The 19,002-nt window shown below is 38.7% G+C and overlaps 1 protein-coding gene across 2 annotated transcripts in view; it reads left to right on the plus strand.

Moving 5' to 3' along the window:
- MSH3 (mutS homolog 3) overlaps positions 1-19,002 on the plus strand; it is a 121,713-nt gene that overhangs the window by 384 nt on the left and 102,327 nt on the right. The window contains exons 2-8 of one of the 2 annotated variants that reach the window (XM_072860663.1): positions 1,604-1,727; positions 2,782-2,957; positions 6,837-7,049; positions 8,926-9,042; positions 9,818-9,935; positions 11,229-11,374; positions 12,390-12,556. In XM_072860663.1, coding sequence (XP_072716764.1) covers positions 1,604-1,727; positions 2,782-2,957; positions 6,837-7,049; positions 8,926-9,042; positions 9,818-9,935; positions 11,229-11,374; positions 12,390-12,556 — 1,061 coding nt within the window. Of the gene's footprint in view, positions 1-1,603; positions 1,728-2,733; positions 2,958-6,836; positions 7,050-8,925; positions 9,043-9,817; positions 9,936-11,228; positions 11,375-12,389; positions 12,557-19,002 lie in introns of both variants that reach the window. The other variant, XM_072860662.1, reaches the window with a different exon arrangement.

Below are 19,002 nucleotides of genomic sequence, written 5' to 3' on the forward strand. Positions count from 1 at the left end.
AGGGGTGCCCTGCGGCGGCCCTGCCAAGAGGCAGGGCCTTCCAGGTGCCAACGCGTGCTGCAGCATCTTTGCGTTGTGTAACACAGGGTAGCGATACCTACTCTTTCAGGAAGCAGCCAGGGTATGGCCATTTTATAGGAGCTGAAGCTTGACATAGGTACCGGGAGCTTGGCAAAGCCAATGTGCGGTTTGTGTCACAGGGGTTTCGCTCCCTTGCAGTAGTGTTGGACCTTCTGGCATAGTTTCTGCCCCCTGGCATGCAATGGGTTGAGCTCATGGCCCAGATCATGGAGCTTTGATGACTTTCAGTCTGCTGTTACGTGGAAGGCCAAGAGAACCTGCAGTGATCCAGCAGGCTCTCCATGTCGCCATTGGGAAAAAAGTTGCTGTCTCTGAGCAATTGGATTTCATTCTGAGTTTATATTTTCCAGTCTGTAGTTAATGTTTCTTGCCTTTTTTGGTGCTGGAAAGGTGTCTGCTTTTTTCACCTGTGTCTTAAGTCAACCTTTTTTGTTATCTTTGGTTCAAATATATTTTGAAAGGTATGATTACCGCTTTCTGTCCATGCAGAAAAACTGCTTCCTAATTAGTGCTAATTTGGTGGTATATAATAGTGGACTTGGAAGGGAAACTCTTTTCCACTCATGTGGGCTGTGCATATGGATGCGGTATGTAGAGGTTATGGGCTTAGCTGCCAAGGGTGGAGTGTCTGCTTAGTTATAATGAGATTGAATTTCCCCAGTAATACACTTAAACCATCTGAGATTACCATATGAAATGTGGATGCAGGCTGCTAAAAGTACCTGTTGTGTGTTTATCTGCAAAGTGAAATGCTAATGTGTTTATACATTGTTGCAGTTGCAAGTTACTTCTTTATATTTGGTTGTACTTCTTGCATTCTGTCAAACAATACATCAGTGATGAAACAACATAAATTGATGAATTTTCTGTTTACGAAGTGTTAAAAGTGCATGTGTCAAAAGCCATCTAAGGAGATGTAGTCGAAAGTACTGTATTCTATACAAACCCAGTATGATGCTAGCTAGGTGTTTACAGATAGTTTAGGAAAATCTTTTAAGTCTGTATTAACACTTCCAGGATGGTGTGGAGAAGCTACTCTTCCATCATCGGGGTGTAGGCCATAGGAAGTAGTGCCTTGTGGAGGTGAATAGCCAATATCTGGCAAGAAGAGGGCTCTGAACTGTGGGAATGAGGATTTGCAGAAGAGATCTGACTCAGACACAGGATAGTAGCGTGTGGTATGGTGGGAAAGTCTGTTAAATGTTGGTTCAGTTCTCTGCCACAGAAGTAGCTCTAAGCTGTCTTTTGAAGATGTGGTAGTTGCAGGTGTTTCTTTTCTAGCACAACAGCCAACTTGTTCACAGAATGCACTATTTCTCTTCCTCTTGTAGCCTTGAATGTTAGAAGAACTATTTTATAAACTAAATGTAGGTAGTCAAAATAGTTAGAGGTTTCACATATTGTAAATTAATTTTGCATTTTGCATTATCTTGTTATGAAATCCTTGGGTACATTGTTGTCTTTCATAGAGCATGGCAACGAGAAAAAGTAATCGAACTTCTGTGTTTAATTTATGTTTCAGGCTTCTGAATTTGGCACAAAAAGGAGAACATCAACTGAAAGCAATGAACCCTGTGAAAAGAAGACCAAGGCACGACAAGTTACTCTAGAAGACATCTGTAACCCACTGAAGACTCAGGATAAAAGTGAGTTGCCTGTAAAGAAACCTTCAAGCATTTATACTCAATAAATAGTTTTTCATTGTCAAATGTAAAAAAAATTGTCAGCGGATACTTTAGGAAGTGTCTCTTGAGTGTAAGATACATCTCTGAAGAGCCATTATGAGCACGTTAGCTATGCTGTTAAAGCACCTTGCTCAGAAGCTAGGTATTTGAGCCTTGCTCCAGAATTGCTCTGCAAATCCCCTTCAGCTGACTCAGCTTTAACAGGTTGTTCAGTCAGTGAAGTCCAGATGCTCAGGCAGAAATGCTGCAACTTCCCTTTCTGTGTTGATTTAATAGTCTGTCTTTTAGACTTAGGCTGAAGCATGACTGACACCTGACAGCTCTGTGGAGTCTCGCCTGTGACTGGGATACCTAAAGGCCACCTCACAGTAAATAGTTCTAATGCAGTGCTCTTAACTGTGAAATGACAGCCGCTTAATTACATGCCTGTGCTCCATCTGGCTTTGAACCAAGAATTTAACAAATTAATGATGCTAGCAGAAAAACAAATCAGTGAATATAAAGTTCATTACACTTACACTTCATTGGAACAAATTAGCCTCTATAATTTTTTTAAAGAGGGAATTATATTCAGTTTTGTGGGTGTGATGAAGTATCGTTAAGACACCGTCAACTAGCAATACTGTCTGCTTAAAAACTGTACTGAAAAAATACCACTCGTTTTCCAATATTCTTGGCTAATTTTGTGGCTTTGCAGTTATCAGTCCAGAAAATAATTGTGCTTCTTCTTCTATGTATGAAGAAGCATACAAATGAGGAGTATTGATTTTCCAGGGAAGTTAACCAAGGTGATTACATGCACACTTCTGTCAGGTTCAGAGAAATCCTGCAATGGGAGAGGAGAAGGAATGTAGGGAAGAGACAGAGCAAAATGATTGTGTTCTCTGCTTACTGATGTCGTTCTAATAGACATTCTGATTTAGAAAATAAGTTGCTAATATGTTTTTGTTGTATATTTTTACTGAAGAAGAACCTCAGAAGTGTGAAAAGCCCCGTATATGTTTGCAAACTCTAGACAGACTGAGAGAATTCTGCAGTGATTCAGACCAGCAGTGTAACAGAGTCCGGGAGGATAGTTTTCGGGAGAAAGAATCTCTGAGTTTGGAAAAATGTCCCAGTATTATTGGGAGAAGTTCAGAATTGAAAAACCCTCTTCAGTCTGGGGACACTAGCCCAAAGGTTGCTCAGAAGGTACGTAGAGCTTTGGTCCAGTGCTGTGTAGATTACGTCTTATGGTTTAAAAAAGCAAGCTTTGGCACAAGATTCCTTTTGTGTTTTTTGTGTTCTGTCATGAAATAGTGCAGCAGTACCCAACAGACCAGTGTTTGTGTTCGGGTGTTTTCCTGGAACTTTCAGCATAGTGAGCAGAATGCCTCTTAGAGTCCTTCAGTGATATCATTGAAAAAAGCAGTAATGAGAGAGCAGAAACACTGGCAGTGTATCTTGTCATTGTGAATGAACCTGTAATATTGAAATAACAAATGTTCAGTGTGGCCCTTTGCTCAGCTTTCTTTCAGTTCTATCTGTTTTGATACGGGCTGTAAAATTCCTAACAGGCTTTCTTTGCCAAAAATGATTTAGAATTATTACTGAGATGTAGCTTAATCCAGTTGCTAATAAATCTAACTAAAGGTATCACTGTTTTTTCTCATCTGCAGAAGATATGGGTAGCTCCCATGAAAAGTTACCGTTATGATACAAGTTGATAAGAGTGTAGGACTACCTTGCTTCTCCTTTTATTATGGGGCTAATTAACATTAGTTAATTGATTGGGTTTTGGGCTCACCTTGCTCAGTTTGAAGTATTCAGGTCCTAAAACGCATCTCATGGTTTACTATGGTGTTGTTGCATTGGGACTCAAATGCTCTTTAACAAAGCTTTACACCTGGCTTTTTGAAGGAGCGAGGTTGTATGAAAGGTTGCATAGTTGATTTGACCTTCCCTGCCTGAAGGTCATGACCTTAAACTGGGGTGTCTGGGTTGTGTGAATGTGAGATTGAAATAAGAATAGTGAAGTGAACAGCTTGTGGCAAGAGATTTCTGGTGTGATAAAGGATTGAGATTATGTAGGTGTGGTCGCCTGGAATCGGTTTTTTGTGTTCTTCTCTGTCCCTCTTTTTTAAACCCTTGTCTGTCTGGAACTTCTTAATTTCTAACCCTTTGTCCATCCAGTTACATTGACACCAGATGCTACCCCTGCTAGTTTAATCTATAAATCATACTTCAGCATGTCTCTCAGATGTTTGAGAGCCAATTCTAGATACTGAAATTATAAAATGTATGTGTTTTATGCATGCATGTATGTGAAACATGCATGGGGAGTATTTTTTGTCTTACTGACTTTCTCTTCAGTAACACTGGAGACAGCATGTGCCTGGCATAGGTTGTCGGTTAAAAATGTGTGCGTTACAGTAACCGCAGTAGAAGTGCGTGTATGGTGAGCAAAGGCACATGCAGCTCTCCCTCCACCAAGCTGTGGGCCTGAGATGTTGTTTCTGCAGGATTCAGGTTTCTCTTTATCTTTGAACAGATGTGTTTCTTCTGTGTGTCAGCTGGTACAGTATTTCTGCCTTCCTTTTCCAAAGTTGGCTTCCAATGCGCTAACACTGGTGTGCTTTTTATAGCAGTACTGCCACTGCATATTCATATATTTAGATGCTTGTCGCCAAACAGCACTTGGGTCTAGTCGATCACAGATTGTCTGTGAGATTGACAGCTGTTAACTCTCCCTTCCTAGACCACAAGGAAGGTCAGCTTTAACCATGTGCAGAGACTCTGCAAGCAAGATGTATGCAAAGTAAAAGTAAAGAGCAATTATTTAATATACTCAGTAGATAGTGAGGACTCATGACCTACTTGACAAAGCGTTACTATGATCTTTCTCTATAAGACACCTACCGAGTCTGTGCTGGCCAGGCAGTCAGGCGGGGAAGGGCTGGCCTGCCTTCCTTGGAATGGCTTATCTTAGATGTTTGTGTCTTGCTTTTTTCTTAGGGTTATAACCTTTTTTATGTGAGTAATTTTCTTCTAAATTCCTTGAGCTGCTAACTTACTACCATCTCAACAATTCAACTTCCATGTGTGTTTTTACTTTCTTTCATGACCGTATTTCACATGCTTTGTCACAACAATTTTCTCTGTCAAATGAGACAAGGTCATAGTGCTGAGCTGGCACAGACATTGGATTGAAGACCACTGAATCCTTGGGCTGAGGATTTTGCAGTAGAGACATCTAAGCTCCTGGGGCCATCTGAGTTCTAGGCATGCTACAGCTTTGTGCTGGGCTGTGTTGTCTGCTTGTTAAATAGGTCATCCCTTGATTGTGTGTAATTCTGGGAATTTTGCAATTCACAGTTAACAATACAGCTAAGTGTTCTATTTTTTCCATTGTTTTCTGACTGCATTCTTTGTACATTCCCATGACCCAAAGTATATGATTTGTACTATCTCTGTGTTTCTTCTGAGTTACCATTGCTTCTAAACGGTCTGTTGACTTTGTTCCTTGTAATCTATGTGGGACAGTTGTTAGAAATTGAAGTTTGCTGGGTTTATTTGCAGCTACAGAAACTCACAGCACAACCTGATCAATTGTGTTTTTTATACTCATAGGCTTTAAAAACTTGTGGGGGGTGTTGTCTTTGTATTTTTTTTGGTTGACGAATTTTATCAGTATTTGATATTGTGATATAAGTGATATTGTGATATAAGATATAAGATAACACCTTACCAATGTTGTTCACTGCACTTCTAAAAGACTGAATCCATCACCCTGCTTACAGTACAGAACAAAACAAAGTTGTAGAGCTGAAGTTGCTTGGCTTGCATAGGATACATAAGGTGATTGTAAAGGATAAACTGCAGAGAGAGTGGGCTCAAAGCCTTAACTGTTAAACGTTTTAGAAACTATAATATAGATTTTCTGTGTTTAAGAATAAATTATTTGGGGCGGTTTGATGAGCTTATGTAGGAAGGGCAGACTGGAGAAGAAATATGGTTTTGGTGCTTGAGACAGTGAACTGAGACTCATATTGAATTGGCTTATTTCTTGATTTACTGTGGATTTTTGGAACATCATCAGTCTCTCTGTGCTGCAGTTTCTCAGCTGTAAATTGGAGTGGTAGTTCATCTTTACTGTTATATCTGGCCAGTTTAGACTGTCCAGTCTTTGCAACCTGCACGTCTCTCGATCTGTGTTTTGAGAGCTCATGATAGAATAGGAATCTGATTTCAGCTGAGATGTCTAAGGACTGTTGTAAAGCAAGTTGACTAATTGATGCAAAATCTTTGACTTTCATGACTTCTTAATTCCTTTTAATTCCAAATAAACTGTATTCTGTATATCCTACTTTCGTAGTTTTGCTGCAGTTCTTAGGGCTATTTAGTGCAAGAACAGTCTTTAGCTCTGTGGTCAATGGAGTCAAGGTCCGTCCTGGTTTCGGCTGGGATAGAGTTAATTTTCTTCCTAGTAGCTGGTGTAGTGCTGTGTTTTGGATTTAGTGTGAGAATAATGTTGATAACAAGCTGATGTTTTAGTTGTTGCTAAGCAGTGCTTACACTAGTCAAGGACTCCTCAGCTCCCCATGCTCTGCCAGGTGCACAAGAAGCTGAGAGGGGACACAGCCAGGACAGCTGACCCCAACTGGCCAAAAAGGCTATTCCATACCATATGGTGTCATGCTCAGTGTAGAAACTGGGGGGAGTTGGCTGGGGGGCAGCGATGGCTGCTTGGGGATGGGCTCAGCATCGGTGGGTGGGTGGTGAGCAGTTACATCACTTGTTTATTTCCTTGGGTTTTGTCCGTTCCCTTCCCCCCCCCCGTTGTTTTCCTTTTCATTACACTTTATTATTATTTTATTCTATTTTAATTATTAAACTGTTCTTATCTTAACCGACAAGTTTTCTTACTTTTGCTCTTCCGATTCTCTCCCCCATCCCACTGTGGGGAGGAAGGGTGAGTGAGTGGCTGTGTGGTGCTTAGTTGCCAACTGAGGTTAAACCACAACAAGGTCTGCAGGGGCGATTGATTTATTTGATGATTCCTAACTATACTTTTCCATCTTTTATTTACAGGAGGAGTTACGCTGTGATCTTAGTCAGTTTTCTGCATCTCTTAAGCCTTATGAAAATACTCAAAATACTTCAGATATGAATCTTAATAAGAGAACCAAAAGCATTTACACTCCACTAGAACTTCAATTCATAGAAATGAAGAAACAGTATAAAGATGCGGTTTTGTGTGTGGAATGTGGATACAAATATCGCTTCTTTGGAGAAGATGCAGAGGTAACTTTTGCCAGGGTTAAGGAAGGATACTTGCATTATGTTAGTGTCGTACTAGGTCTATGACCGCTTCCTGAAGGCAGGTTTTTGGGGGCATTAATTTCCTTGGCTTTTTTAATACTTGAAATCAAGATGAAAAATCTCTGTCTCTCCATTATGCATGCACTTTTTACCAAAATATTGTTTATTATTTTGTAATCATAGGGTAGTGCTTGCTGTCCTGCATATTGAGAACTTAAGATGAGGTCCTAGAATAATTACTTGTCAGAGTTAAAGTTGAAACACTTTCAGAGATGAATTCTCTATCATGGCCCAGAACTCTACTAGGAGTATTTAAGTTTGGAAGACAATGGAGCAAGTGATGTAAAAGTAGATGAGTATAGCTGATATAGTTTGGGTGCAGAAAGCATCTTGGATGCACATTCAAATGCAGCACCTACACATACCAGATCTGTAGGAACTGGGAAGTACTTTGCAACAAATCTAACTTTAAAGTGACGGTTCATTAATGGTTCATAATGAGTTTTTTCATTATCTGTCCCAAAAATCATTGCTACCAATTTAACCTTTGATCTGTGCTATTTCCATGCTTGAGACTCTTGCTCCAAAAATCGGGGTTCGTTTAGCTGGTGTGCAAAATGCCAATATACACACAGAACAGAGGTATTTTATTACATATTTGCGCAGATATGGGTGTCTGTCCCAAGACAGCACACCAAGCTTTCAAATTAACAGTTGTTTATACACATAGCATTAACATATTCAACTTCCTAATACATAGGCAGTATTTTTCTATTAAGTGATTGGTTAAAATCTCTTTGCCTAGCATGTAAATTAGTATGCATGCTTAGTTGTTCTTCAACTTCATCATTTGAGTGGGTGGTATAATTGGGGTAGGTGGTCCGTGAGTCAGTGGTCGCGATCTCCCCTTGCCGGAATTACCTTTCCCCTAGTTTCCTATTTTTTTGGCAGATCTAAGCAGTTCTTCATGGTTTACTAACTGGGCTAGTAATACATCAGTTCAACTTCTGCTTTCAACAGCCACATCCTGCTTATTAGACAAAGGTACCTTGTCTAAGTTCTTAGGGAGAAAGGGTAGGGCTCTACAATGCATTTCTATAGCATCATCAACATTATGTGAATTGTATACTTACATTTGATTATTACAACAAGACCAGTGAGAAACTTGGCTTAGTTACTGGGAATTAATTTTCCTGATCAGCTTTGTATTGTGTAACTTGTCTGCTCATTTGCTGGTGCACTCACAGTCCAGAAATAGAAATATACTGTCCAGGTACACAATTCGGTGTTTGACTGCAGTTCCTGCTTAAGACCAGTTTCCCTAGTCAGTGAACACCTACCTTTTTGCCAAGGGGCAAAAAAGCAAATGCAAATCATACATTATAATGTCACATTTTAACAAGTGTTGTTACTCTTTTTCTATGAAGTATTTAGTTTCCACTGCTGATTGGTACTGATTTTTCAGTTTTTTAATTGATTAGCTAGCTTAATACCATCTTTATAACCACAATTAAAATAACTCCATTCTTTCTGCATTTTTGGTGTTGACAATCATTTGACCCTTTGTTGAGCTGTACTGCAGAATCCATGTGTGCTGTATAGGTGATTTACTTCACGGTGGTGAAGGTCGAGGTGCAGTGTAATAATCTGACCTGACGTCTGTTATACTGAAGCCCCTGTTTGTGATGACATGCTGGGAGAAGAAGGTGGAGGGGGCCAGTTCTTTGGGCTTTTTCCTGTAATGTTTTTGTTTTGACAGCATACTTTCAATTGTAGTTGTACATCAGTGTTTTCATAGAGGTGAGCTCCTCTATTGCATTTTGAACTATTGGCTGACTCTTCTTCTTGTACTTCACAGATTGCAGCTAAAGAACTAAACATTTACTGTCATCAGGATCATAACTTTATGACTGCCAGTATACCAAGTCACAGACTGTTCGTCCATGTGCGGCGACTTGTAGCAAAAGGATATAAGGTTATCCTTGGATTTTATTAAATAATGTTATGTACAGAATAGCACTGAAATAACTTGCACTTACTGTACCAAAGTCTTATTTGAACTGAGAACTGGGAAACTAATTATCACCTGTTTTTACAATTAAAATGGCTAACTTTCCTTTGTTTCAATTTCTCTATTCTGGTGAGTGTCATGAAATTTAAGTAAATCCAAGCTTCCTCTGTTTTACAGAAAAATATATTCATGTTTTCTGGAACAGTTCTAGAACAATTAGTTTCTCTCAATTTTTTGTATCAAGGCTTTGCATCTGATAAAGATAAATTTATATATCCACTTTCTCTTTTATTCTTCCTCACATCCTTGTTTTTCTTATCCCAGCTCATACTTTTTTTTCTCTTTTCCTTCCTATTGTTGATCCCTGTAATTCTTTGGCTTTCTGTTGATACCTCTTTTTTTTTTTTTCCTGCTTATGAGAAAAGGACTTGTTGAATTTAAATTGATTGCAGCAACCATTCTCTGGCAAGTGGTGAACTCTAGCTAAGTTGTTTCAAAATAGGACAAGAAGCACAGGGGCCAAAGTTGAGAGGGCAGTTACAAGTAGATAGAGCGTAAGGAAAAGCAGTGCCTTATAGTCTCACTAGTAGGATTGATGCTAGCCTCTGCCCTTCCTGCTCAGCTTTAATGATGCACTTGCTGTTTGTACATCTTAAAAGATCACCAAATCTATAAAATAATAAAAAAATATAATTTTTTATCAAAGAGCTAACTTTGTTTCTTGTCTGTGTGTCTGTAGGTTGGAGTAATAAAACAAATGGAAACTGCAGCACTGAAGGCTGCTGGAGAAAATAAAAGCTCTCTCTTCAGCCGGAAACTGACTGCTCTCTACACAAAGTCTACGCTTATTGGAGAAGATATCCTTTTTGAATAAATTTGGTTTCAGACTCTAATCTTTGGTGTATGAGAGGCCGTAATTCTAGTATTATCACCTACATGGAACATGAATAGCTAGTGGCTGACATGAGTGGCAGCAGGAAATAAAGTTCCTTTAATTTTATGTTGTGGTAGAACATTCTGCTGGCTTTATAAAGAATTTAATCTCTTCAGGTCTTTAGGTTTGTGCTGAAACAACAGAGCTTGTGTTTACTGTAGTTACTTTCTGAAGTCGGAGAGTGGACTTCCCAAGTCTACAGTGTTCTATAGGTATTGTCTTCAACTAGGATTCACCAGATTGAGAATGCATGGTGGTAGTGAGTCAGGAGGGTGTGAAGAAAGAAGAATTGACTGTTTGGTGTCTTTTAAGTGAAAAGAAGGTGATAAAATCAATGGACTGTTAAAAATCTAGCTAGGTAATTAACTCCTGACTGTTGTAACAAAGAAAATGCAAAAATGACATAGAAACAGCTTTTAACCAGTGAAGTTATTTTCTTAATTTCTTTCCTTCCAGTTTTTGTTTTCCTATCTCCTGCCTTATCTACCTCGTGTGTTTTTCTTTAATTTCTCAAACTAGTACTTACTAGAGACCAAGAGCTAAAAAGATTGTTAGATTAATGCTTGTGAGGTTGCACTTAAGGCATACATCAGGGAAGCAAATAAGAGCCCTGACATTTTTTTGGAAAACTTGTATTGTACTCAGAGACTCTCTTACAATGGTTGGCAAACTCGATGAAAGCAGGCTCAGCGGTATTACCCAGCCTGGTGGATAGATATGCAGCAAGTTTTCAGTGCAGCTAACCTAATGCTTCTGCTAAGACGTAGACTTTTGTTTAACTCGGTGTGTTGCCTGCTTTTCAGTTGCTGCATACCTAGTGCATTCAGTTTTTTCTGTTAGGTGCATGTGGTTTGTGGATATGAAGTCAAAATGACAAGGTGGAGCAGCCCATGTGCAGAATCAGCTGCTGGTTTAACTTTTGACATAGGTGCTCTTGCTTGAATGGGGAGACCCACAGACATAGTCAAAGATGGCCTTTGCATGAGCTGATGAATCTGTGCATTGTGTAACTGCCTGTCCTGTGAAGACAACCACTGACTTTAGATGACTGTCAGCATGAGGACTGAAGTCATAGGAGTCAAACTAAAGAAAGTCAAATAGCCCGTTAGTCCAGAAGGCCCAACACAAAATCTAGTTGAGGACGACTTAGATCTAGAACTTATGAATAATCCACCAAAATGTGTACTATGTTATTTCGGTTTTTAACATTTGTTACATGTGAACCCTTTGCTGAAGCTAGATGATTCTGTAGATGTTGAAGACGTAACAACAGATGTCCCTGATAACTACCTCCTCTGTATCAGTGAAAACGGAGAAAACTTAAAAGACAGGAAGAAAGGTGACATTGTTATAGGCATTATGGTAAGTTAGTTTCACAGGGGAATCAGTATTTTAGGGTTCGTGTGGGGCTTTTTTGGGGACTGTTTTATTGTTGATTTTTTTTTTTTTGAGATGTGGGTGGTTATCTTCTTAAATTCATGATTGTTCTGTTATTTAGATTTTTTTGGGGGGTTGGTTTTTTTTATTTTTTTTTTTGTACAAGGTGCAGTTTAGGTAAGATATCATCTGTGTGTGAATTGTAATGGCTGAAACTACAGAAAAGGTTTGGAGCTGATAGTTGAATATTCCCGGGACTGTTTTTGCTGCTGTATCACTTGAAAACATAGGTGTGTTTTAACCAAATACAGGGAAATTGTTAGTTCAGATGCTTTACTAACTTTGAAGTTTAAATATTTCTAGGGTCAATACTTTAAAGCTTGTGAGAACTTTTTTTCCTCTACAAAATACTGTTCTTCAGAGGAAGAGACTTACACTTTTTTTACGGTGTACACTTCAGATTTGTGTTCTCTTTTATAGTGAAGATTAAAACCAGGATTGTTTAACTGGCAAAACACAATGATAACTGAAGCCCAGTCTGCTGCTAATTAATTAATTTAAAAGTATCTTGATTGTGCTTGTATTTGAATGTCACACTGCAGCTGAGAGAGAACAACGAAATCATGTGCTAGGATGACGGTTTCCAGGTTGAATTGCATCTACGTTCCATAGACTTCCAATTATATAGATTTCCCTAGTAATAAAAGTTGAGCAGTGATGGACTGATGATAACAAGAGCACATTTACATTTTTAAGGTATTGTTATCATTTACCAAGACAGAATTGTGGTAGTCTTTTGAAGTTATTACCATATTATAGATTTCTAAAACACCATTATATTTTTTGGTCTGCCACTCTCACTAAGCATGTGGGTGCTATATAATTTTGTGCTATACACCATAAATTTTCTTTCTGGCTTAACAATTTGAGTCACTGAAACACTGTCTGAAAATTTCAATATTCAATGCATATATGTATTTTTTTTCTTTTTATTTGACAGGCAATCCAACCGACTACCGGAGAAGTAATTTTTGACAGTTTTCGGGACTGTGCCTCTCGCTTAGAATTAGAGAGCCGGGTTTTGCGCCTGCAGCCAGTTGAAATAATACTTCCATCTTGCTTGTCAGATCAATCTGAAAAGCTCATCAACAGTATAACCTCCATGAGGTATGTTCTATGGGGATTTTGTTTTTTGGGTTTTTTTGCCCCCTTTTTTTTTTTTTAATTACAGCATAGCTATTGATGGAGTTTAGCTCCAGAAGCAGGCATGGATGGGTAGTTCTGTAAAGGCCCATTTCAGAATGGCTGTAGTTTCCTGCTGGGTTGAAAATTCCCCAAATTCCACTGAGTTCCAGGCACTCATTCTTAAATTGTATTTAGACTGAAATTCATGGCTTCTGTCTTAGGCCTATGAAAGGTTTATGCGCCTAAACATTTGTTGTTTTCATTCAGATCGTCTTGCTCCCATCTCCCGATCATGTGATCTGTTGGATTAATTTCAGAGCTCATGCACTTATCTTTGGGATCTGAAAGTGGTGTTATGTGGCTGTTTTGCTTGTTTGTCATAGTCTTAAGATCTCTAAAAAGGCATGAAACTTTTTTTCTGTTAATGTAGATAAGTATAGAAAACCTTTCCAACTGGTATTTCATTCTGTTTGTCCTGTTACCCTATCTTGAACTTGGATACAGACTTGGAAGTCTTACGATTCATCATCTGTTTATATTTTGAGTTCTCTTTGTGTATTTCAAGAATAAATTTGTTACATGTTTTCTGTATCAGTCTTCCTGTGAAATAAAGCCAGAATAGGATGTAATTTGTAGGATGATAGATGAAGGATAAAGCAATGCTCTGATCATATGTGGTGAACTTGCGAAATCTTACAGATGCAATTTTTGTGAGCAAATACCAGTTTTTCACTTTTTTTAAAGCATGCTGCTCTGGGCTGTAGAGAACTAGCTTAGAGCTTGGCATTTCCATTTTGAATGAACTAGTCAGAAAGGATAATATTTTTCTTTTATGTGTTAAAAAAACTAGAGCTAAAGAAAGCAAAAAAAAAAAAGGCATGTATTACATAGGCAAAGTTTTGTATTGGAGGGAAGATACAATATCATCACCTCCCATCTTGTAAAGATAAGCAAATGCATCACAGTCACATGGATGGTAGCCACCTGACAGGCAGTCAACTCTGTACCTTGACTACCTCACTTAAACTCTGCCCAAGTCATCATCTTGTAGCTTCCTCTAACGCTCCAGACAGCTGAGCTGCTTAATCAGTCTGCTCCGCAGGCCTTCCTTTCCTCACCTGCCGGTGTAATCCTTGTTCATCCCCTTTTATTTAAAAAAAAAACAACAGTTGACATGAAGTGGTGGGTAGGCAGTCATCTCATCAAGAAAAGCTGATTTTGTGACACATTATAGGAACTTGCACAGGTGTTGCTGTACTTGGCTATCAAGCTTTCAAGGGTACATGTATATGAGAGGCAAGACTGAGAGGAGGGACTGAAAACGTCTGGTTTGGTGTTAGGGATCTTAAGAAAATATGTCTTGTGAAAGTGCTGTATTCATCATCATTCAGTGGTGTTGTGACTTACGCTTGTAGTGAAGTGTGTGCTCTTGTCATACTAGGCTCTTCTGTTCCCTCTGCTCATGTATGGACTGGGAAGCCATAAGGAGTTGAAAAGGTCAACTCTAATTAGATGTACTGAGCAAGCAGTATTAATGTATTTCCTTGCAGTAGAATGGTTTGTTAAGACTTGGGCAGATAAAATAGCAGATTAGGAAGTAACAAACCTTTGCCAGTTGCCAACAGATGTACATTTTTGCCTTGCTAATCCTTTTACTTTGCTTACTTTCTCTTTTGCGTATCAGACCTACAGGGGAATGCCCAAAATATTTCTAAATATACCATGATGAAGATTAAGAATTTTTATTTTTGCCTGGTTTTTTTTGTTGTTGTTGCTGATGATGTGCACTGACGGTTTTGTGGAATCCGGAGGAAGGTAAAATGGTGTAACAAACCGACAAATCAAGTGCGTTTTTCAGAAACAAGTATTTTAGTTGTGTGTTAAGGTAATTCTGATGCAGGTTTGAGAGAGTGAGTGTATTTTTTCTTTTTTTTTTTTTTTGGTTGTGCACAGCTGAGAATGTTAGTTACTAACTTCTCCTTTCTATTGAGAACAAAAAATATCACCCATTAGCTGATTTTGTGAACAGATACTAGTTTGTAGTTTTTTTCCCCTTTCTGGTAATTTACTAGGCAGCTCTCCAGCCTAAATGTCCTTAATTACATGGGAGTGGTAAAACACATTACTTCAGTACATTTCAGTAGCCTTATTTCAAAACCAATTCTTCATGGATTTTCTCGTATCAAAGGTTTAACCACTAGAGGGCCCTGAAGTATTTAATATTAATTTAAGTGGTTCCAATATGCTGCTTTCTTGTGCTTTTATAACTAGGCCACAGTTTTTGTATAATTACTTATATACAGGCAGTAATTTTATGTTAATGCATATTGAATGGTCTAAAGTATTCATTTTTGGTTATTGTGCATTACCTGGTAATTTAATTCTTTGCTCTTTTCTAATAACTCCTCGTGAGAATCATCCGTTAGCTGGAAAAGGTTTCATTGCTATAATTTTTTTAAGACCTTTCTGACTAAAACCATGGGAACTAGGATCTTGTGTTTTAAGAAGGCTTCTCATCTCTTTGTGGGTTTGTAATGCAGTGGAAAACCACTGAATTTATGAAAACAGGGTACAGATGGGAGAGAAAAATAATAGTCCCAGGAGGTGTGCAGCTTGAAGTGGTTAGGAGCAGAGAAGAGAAGGGTCTTTCTGCTCACTGCATGCCCATGTCATCTAAGATTGCACTGGGGGTTGTCTGAGTAACTTGGGGGATGATATGGTTTTGGATGTTGCACATTAGAACTTCGCACTGAGCGGCCAAGGTGATGTGGCCTAGGTCTCCACCAGCACAAAGAGTATGCTGATGGTTATTAAAAAGAATTAAAATATTTAGTCCAGGTAAACCACTGAAGCTTTATAAGAGCAGTCATAATCTGTTTTAATGCCTGGTTATATTGCCAGAGTTGAAAGTATCTATGTGCTTTCCTTCAATTTCTTTTTTTTTTTTTTTTTTCCCAATATACAAAGACCAAATGTGAATATTATATACCGGTGTACATGTCTGTCTGCCTTTATTCTACAAAAATGAAACATACGTAATATATATATTTCCTCCTTATGGAATGCTGTGCTTGTCTCTTCCTGTTCTCTTTGTGTTGTCACCACAGCTATGTCCAGGCTCAGCTATGTCATTCACACTGGTGCTTCTATTTTGGCATTGTGTACATTTTCACAGCCAACTTTACATCAAAGGAACACCCATCACAGAAGGAAAAAACAGCTGAGTGGCAGGGTGCTGCTGTTCTAAATTTGTTTTTATTGGAAACAAAAGCCAAGTAAGTCACCAGAAAGGGTTTAGTGTTTTAATCTGGTTGACAATCACCAAGAGCTACTACTTAAGCCTAAGGAGTACTTCATTTTGGTAACAATTATTTCTGTGGATTAATGTAAAATAGCTGTAAAGAGTTTTGAGTCAGAAAGACTCCAAGAGTTTGTGTCAAAACACACAATGGAAAGTGGCCTCTTCACTTTTTAAGTCTTATGCAGTACAGTGTTAGTGAAAAGTTTGCTTATACTGCAGATCAGTGGAGAAAATAGTTTCACATGTTTATATGTGGCTGTAAACAGGGTCTTGCGGTAGGAAGATTGAAGCAAATTTTACAGACTGAAGCAGTAGCAGAGCTGTTTTAAGGACCAAGAGCAGCAGCAGCAGTTTGAGCTGTGCCCAGGAAAGCAGTTTGCAGTGTAAGTGGATTTGGTCCTGGTTTTGAAGTTCTGCGTGTCTAAGGTAGGCATGGACATTAACGTAATGAGCAATAAGCAAAGTTCAATGCTACTGTAGTAAGATTACTTAGCTGTTTTGTATGATTTGTTCATACAATAGAGTTTTAATTCAGTTAGTTTTGACTAACTAAACGAAGACAGTATAGTTAAATTGCATTGGGGGGGGCAGGGGGTGGAAAATCTGAGCCTTAATAGGTATTTTATCACTAATTTAAATGAAGTTAGATTCGTCCATCTGTTTGTAAAAAATTTTACTTCACCATTTGGATTAAACTCTGGTGTTTACCAACCTGAGTAAGTTTTAAAAAATAGTTTAACTTGCGGTGTAGATTTGTTTTACAAGTTACAAACTTTCCCCTTTGCTAATTTAAAACTCATGGAAGCAAATGTATTGAAATATGGGGCACGGTTTCATATTCGTTTGCTTCTAGTATGTTGCTGTTTCAGGTGATAAATGAAATTCTCCTATTGCCAATGTTATGACAGACATTGTCCATGAAAATTAATAACTAGAAAGTACTATTCAAGGACACCGAACTGGAGGTCAGTTTTGGTGGAGAGCCTTCCTTCAAAAGCAAAGCGTAAGTTAAAACTAGGTTGTGGAAACTGGTTCGGAACAAAATGTTCTGGTGGGCAGTATTCTATTCCCGGACTGTTAGTAACATCTGTTTGCAAGTGCTGGCCTGGCTGGAGGAAAATCTTTTAACAGTTTTAGTTTCCTTCTTTCTAGAAAACCAAAAAAACATTCTTACCTTCAGAAAATATTTGTTTTTACAGGACGACACTGTGTTTTGTACTCCAAGCTCTTCCTAGTCAAGGATCAATACCCATCCTCTTTAATGTATTGGCTGCTTTAAAAGTTGGCCTGTACTGGCCTTCCTGAAATAGTTTTTGAGGCTCCTTTCCATTTTGGTTGTTCTTGCTGTTCTTACATGCCCCTTTTCATTGAAAAATGTGGTACTTCTGTCTAGTGCATCTTAAGAGTGCCCCAGTGCTCCTCTCTTATATTTTTTTCCATTTGCCCTTTTTTATGTGAACACTGGTAGTATTCTGTAGCATTCTTTGACACTATGTAAAAACACACCCATCACAAGCACTTCCCTTGCAACTCCAAAGCATCATTTCACCCAAGTCTGCACTGTTTTGGTTTTTTACATGTCTTGTTAGATGTCTGGCCAGCAATCTAAAATCAGGTTGATATGATAACTGACCTCTTGTCTATGCCCACAGATATTTCACTTTATTCTGTTTGCAGAGTGTAATGTATTCCTTCTATTGGCTTGAGCCTGTAATCTGGGAGGCAGTTTTGACACAACGTCCATCATGCGCTGCTTTGTTTAGGCTGTAGCTAGGTCTGCTGCTTGTTTCCCCTAATATGGCTAAGATTTTTTTCCTTCTGATTATGGCATTCAGGTTTCTGTTTTTGCTTGAGTACTGCAATATTGTCTTTGGCTTGGAGTTTGCTCCCTGGAATTCCCTTCTCTTAAGTCCATTGAGAACTAAAATCATCCTCCCTGCTCATTGGTATGATCAAATTACTCCTGGACTGAATCCCTCAAGTAGCTCCATCATTACATGCAACACAAGCTTTCTTTCTTTGTGTTTAAGGACCTCTATAAATAATGTTTCAAGCTCTTTCTGCTTACACTAAGCCAGTGCAGCGCTGATACCCCCTCTGTTTTAGCAGTGACTTCTGCCTTTAGCTTCCTATCAGTTGTGGTCTGCAGGTACCTTCATTGCTCCACAGGTGTGTTACTGTCTAGTTTCAGCCCTGTTGTGATTTCTTTATCAGCCCAAAGCATTAGCTGTGGGATAGCTGGTCGTGGTATTTGGCTGCTGGTTGGCTGTTTCTTGTCATCCTGCCCCCTGATTGAGGTTTATCGGAAATCAAGAATAAGAGATGTCTTTCGGCTTTTTTGTTTCAGTATGTGTGGTGCTGTAGTAGAATACAGGAGTGCTTTGGGTTCCTTGAAATGGGAAGTACAACTGTCTTTATAAGTTAGATTGTAAAGGTTACAGGAGTGAGCTACAGCCGATTTATTACATGCATTGGTCAATAGTGCTATTCATTGCTAATTGCTCTCATGGATGGAGTTACAGATTTATGTCGTCAGTCAAGGAGTAGCAACTCAGCTGGAGTGAACTCAGCGAGGTCTTATAAAAGAATATAAAATGCTTTTAATTTTGTGGATCTTTATACGTGGCTGATGGTTGCTCAGATCAGAGGATGCTTTCATATAGTTGATGTTGAGTTTTTAAAATGGGGAGCAGTTATGTGCATATGTATTTATGCAGCTCAGCTCATAAGGTTTGTAGGTGAGCAAGGATAGGAAGGCTTGTCATGGCAAAAACAAGACAGCAAATGGTTACAGCGAAAGTATACAGTCATTGCTGAAATGACTGTTTCAGAGGGGTGAAAAGTATCTAAAGGGTTGGTAATCATAAAAACTAGTGGGTTTGTGGTTCGTATAGCTTTTAATATTCCCATGGATTTTTAAGTGAAAGGCAAACTGTGACAAACATCTTGAGAATGTTTTGTATAAACGGAAGCTACAAGCAGTTGAATTTGCAGCAGGAAAAAGGCAAGTAAAGTACAAAAACAGCATGTGAGCTATTTTCTGTAAATACAAAAACCAAATGCATCACTGAACAGATGTTTACTGACTAAAGAGGCTTTTTGCACTGCTAATAATCCAATTCATGGC

This window comes from Ciconia boyciana, chromosome 4 (assembly GCF_034638445.1).
Source record: "Ciconia boyciana chromosome 4, ASM3463844v1, whole genome shotgun sequence".
NCBI lineage: Eukaryota > Metazoa > Chordata > Aves > Ciconiiformes > Ciconiidae > Ciconia > Ciconia boyciana.